The sequence below is a fragment of the Lipotes vexillifer genome, unplaced genomic scaffold (genome assembly GCF_000442215.2).
Source record: "Lipotes vexillifer unplaced genomic scaffold, Lipotes_vexillifer_v1.1 scaffold371, whole genome shotgun sequence".
Taxonomy (NCBI): Eukaryota; Metazoa; Chordata; class Mammalia; order Artiodactyla; family Lipotidae; genus Lipotes; species Lipotes vexillifer.
This window is the reverse complement of record NW_006786304.1, coordinates 1,266,773-1,270,510: the sequence shown is the minus strand read 5'-3', so window position 1 is coordinate 1,270,510 and position 3,738 is coordinate 1,266,773. Positions and strand designations below refer to the sequence as shown.

General features: G+C 56.6%; 1 protein-coding gene across 1 annotated transcript in view; it reads left to right on the top strand.

Moving 5' to 3' along the window:
- FOXA3 (forkhead box A3) overlaps positions 1–1,987 on the top strand; it is a 7,308-nt gene extending 5,321 nt beyond the window's left edge. Inside the window, exon 2 of the mRNA XM_007458506.1 lies at positions 337–1,987. Within this exon, the coding sequence (XP_007458568.1) occupies positions 337–1,320 (984 nt within the window). The 3' untranslated portion in view covers positions 1,321–1,987. The remainder of the gene's footprint in view (positions 1–336) is intronic.
- Positions 1,988–3,738: the final 1,751 nt, after the last annotated feature.

Sequence of the window (3,738 nt, the reverse complement as noted above, 5' to 3'; positions counted from 1 at the left end):
AAGAGAGTGAAAAAGGCTAGTCATATCTTATATCTTTCATTGTATGAAAATAGTTTTGACCTCATGGATACCCTAAAAAAGTCTCGGAGACTCCCCAGGGTGTCCTGGACCACGCTTTGAGAACCACTTAAAGCGTGAGCTTCAGTATATGGGAGCGTGGGGGGATGGGGTCAGGGAGGGGGGTGCACGAGGAGGGGGGAAAGAGAGAGACTTCAACAGACAGCTGTTTACAGAGGAGGCAAGACAGACAGATGGACACACAATGGGTCCAGTGACCCTTTGCTTACCAACAGAGTAGAGACTCACCACCCGCCGTTTCTCTTTCTTTCCCGATAGGTCTACTCTCCGGTGACCCCAGTACCCACCATGGCCCCCCTCAACTCCTACATGACCCTGAACCCTCTGAGCTCTCCCTACCCCCCGGGGGGACTCCCTGCCTCCCCACTGCCCACTGGACCCCTGGCACCCCCAACGCCCACAGCACCCCTGGGGCCCACCTTCCCAGGCCTGGGTGCCAGCAGTGGTGGTGGCAGCAGCTCAGGGTATGGGGGCCCGGGACCGGGGCTGGTGCATGGGAAGGAGATGCCGAAAGGGTACCGGCGGCCCTTGGCACACGCCAAGCCGCCATATTCCTACATCTCGCTCATCACCATGGCCATCCAGCAGGCGCCGGGCAAGATGCTGACCCTGAGCGAGATCTACCAGTGGATCATGGACCTCTTCCCCTACTACCGGGAGAACCAGCAGCGCTGGCAGAACTCCATCCGCCACTCGCTGTCTTTCAACGACTGCTTCGTCAAGGTGGCGCGCTCCCCGGACAAGCCGGGCAAGGGTTCCTACTGGGCCCTGCACCCCAGCTCAGGTAACATGTTTGAGAATGGCTGCTACCTGCGCCGCCAGAAGCGCTTCAAGCTGGAGGAGAAGGTGAAGAAAGGGGGCAGCGGGACCTCTGCCTCCAGGAACAGTGCGGGGTCAGCCTCCTCGACCACCACCCCCGCTGCCACAGTCGCCTCTCCGCCACAGGCCCAGCCTCCAGCCCCCGAACCTGAGGCCCAGGGTGGGGAAGATGTGGGGACTCTGGACTGTGGCTCACCCCCTTCCTCCACGCCCTATTTCACTGGCCTGGAGCTCCCAGGGGAGCTGAAGCTGGATGCACCCTACAACTTCAACCACCCTTTCTCCATCAACAACCTGATGTCGGAACAGACACCAGCACCTCCCAAACTGGACGTGGGATTTGGGGGCTACGGGGCGGAGGGTGGGGAGCCTGGGATCTACTACCAGGGCCTCTATTCCCGCTCTCTGCTTAACGCGTCCTAGCAGGGGGGTGGGAGCGTGGTGGGTGGGGTATGGCTGTAGCTCACACCATCAGGCTCTTGGGGCCTGATCCTCCTGGGGACACTTTGCTTGTCCTGTCAGTTAACATCTTGGCTGGTCTGTTACTCACTGTGGTGACTGCCATCTCTGTGGGCATCATGTTGACCCACTGGCTACTGTGATAACTGCCATTGACATCTTGGCGGGCCCATTGAGTACTGTGAAGACTGCCATGTTGATTGATGTTATTGGTTGATCTATTGGGTATTCTGATGGCCACCGTCTGGGATGACATCTTGGTTGGCCCTTTGGGTGTCGTGATGCACATCCCCTTGGGTGATCCTTTGGATGTGATGGTGACGCTGGCCCACTGGGTGCTGTGATGGCCACCACCTTGACTGGCTGACATAACCAGTGTACCACTGTGCATGATGATGGCCACCAACAGCCCCTGTGTTGGCCATGTCATCACTGTCTGGTGTGAGTTGAGTGAGGGATGGAGATGAGGATACTCCTTGGTTTTTTTCTGGAGCCCATCCCCAGCTCCGGTCCAGGAGAAACCAGAAAGGACTGGTTAGGGTGTGGGGAATTTCTACTGAAGTCTGGTTCTTGCCTGGGAAGTGGGATACTGGCTGTGTATGACCATTAAAGGCACCATTTCTGCCTCTTACCGAATGTCTCTTTTCCTGGGCGAGTGGGCCCTGTGAGGCTTGAACACCTGAATCGCTGTCCCCTGTCCCCTCTCCTTCCTGCCCCCAAGAGCTGGCTGCCTCTGGGGGAAGGGCTGGGGGAGGCATCGACCTGACCTTTGGCTCTTTGCTGTCCCTGACCCCAAGGACAGTTTGCTCACAGATAGCAGCCCCTGCAGCAGTGGGGCCAGGGCAGCAGGAGGAGGTGGCTGTGCAGTGACCAAGGCCATCTCCCTACCCCCACTCTCCAGACACATGCCCCTAGCCCCGAGGTTCAGGGAGCCCAGGGGCTGCTCGATTTTTGGTTAAGCTAGGGAGAAGGAGAAGGGACAAACAGGGTGCTAATTGAAGGAGACAGGGTGTGTGTTAGTTTGTTTGCATGTGTGCGCTTGCATGCGCCTGTGCCTCTGTGGGTCATAGGACATCACTACGGCCATTGAGGTCCCTGTGGTCTGCTGCAGGGTGTTCTCTATTGTTTGTATCCCTCAACTGTCTGAGTTTGTGTGTCTGTTCCTCCCCTGGGTATGTGCTTACTGTCGGTGTCTCGGGATATCAGACTCGTGTGCGTGTTTCCTTTATTGTTTTTTGTGTGTGGTTCTCTTATACACCTATCCCTGGGACCCTCTGGGTCTCACTCTGTTGGATGTGTGTTTCTGTATGTCCATTTGTCTACATACCTGCTGCCTTAAAGAGTCTACGTGTGACTACATCGGCGTTGTGGGTCATTTTGTGTTTCATGTGTATGTCTGGGAATCAGCATGTGTCTGTATTTTTTTAAAAAAAGTATGTCCGTGTTTGTGTATTATGCCTGTCTTTGCTGTGTGCCTGTGACTGCTGTGGCTGTGTGTGAGCGTGTGTTGACTGGCCCTGGTGTGTCTGTCTCTTTCACGTGCAGGTGTGTGGGAAAGGAGCTGGGTCCTCCTTCGGGTGCTGGGGGCTTCTGGGAGCCTCTGGGTTTGGGGTTTGGGTGTTTCTATTCCTCCAGGTCTCTGCCTGGGCTCTGAGTCTGATATCTGTGGCTCAGATGTTCCAAGGGATGGCTCTGTGAAACACAACTGTGTTCCTCACGCCCTTCGTTTCACAGAGTGGAAACAGAGACCCAGAATGGGAAGGGACTGGGCCAAGGTCATTCCACCACGCTGGAGCGGGTGTGTTTTCCTTAGTTTGCATTTGTCTTACTTGGTTGTTGGCTCTCTAGCCACTCGTTCATTTAGTCAGTCAGTCATTCAAAGACCAAAGGCTGTCTCTATGTGCACGTGCGCGTGCGTGCGTGTGTGTGTTTGAAGGGGGGGGGGGGGGGGGGGGGGGGGGGAGATGTTTCTCCCAGTTCCTGTGTGTCCATCTTTCTCTGTTTCTTAGTGTCATCTATGTCCCTACCTCTCTCTGTGCCTTTATGTCTGTCCCTTGGTTTATGGGAAAATGCTCGCTCATCCCCTGTGCCTCTGTCTCTCGTATTCTCTGCCTTGCTCTCTCTCTCCATCCTTTCCGTGGCTTCGACTCCGTCATCCCTCTCTCTGGGCCTCTGGATCGCTCCCTCCTTCCCTTGGGGGCTCTGGGTCTTCCTCTCTTGGGGTCCGCCTCCCCCCACTCCTTAGGCTCTCTGACTTCTCTCCTCCTCCTCCGGTCTCTCTCTCCCAGCTCCCTGAGTTCCGCCTCTACCTGCCACCTCGCAGGCCAGGCCCTCTATTTCTGTCACCGTGCCCGCCCTGCCGGCTGCGTGTCACCCCCCCCC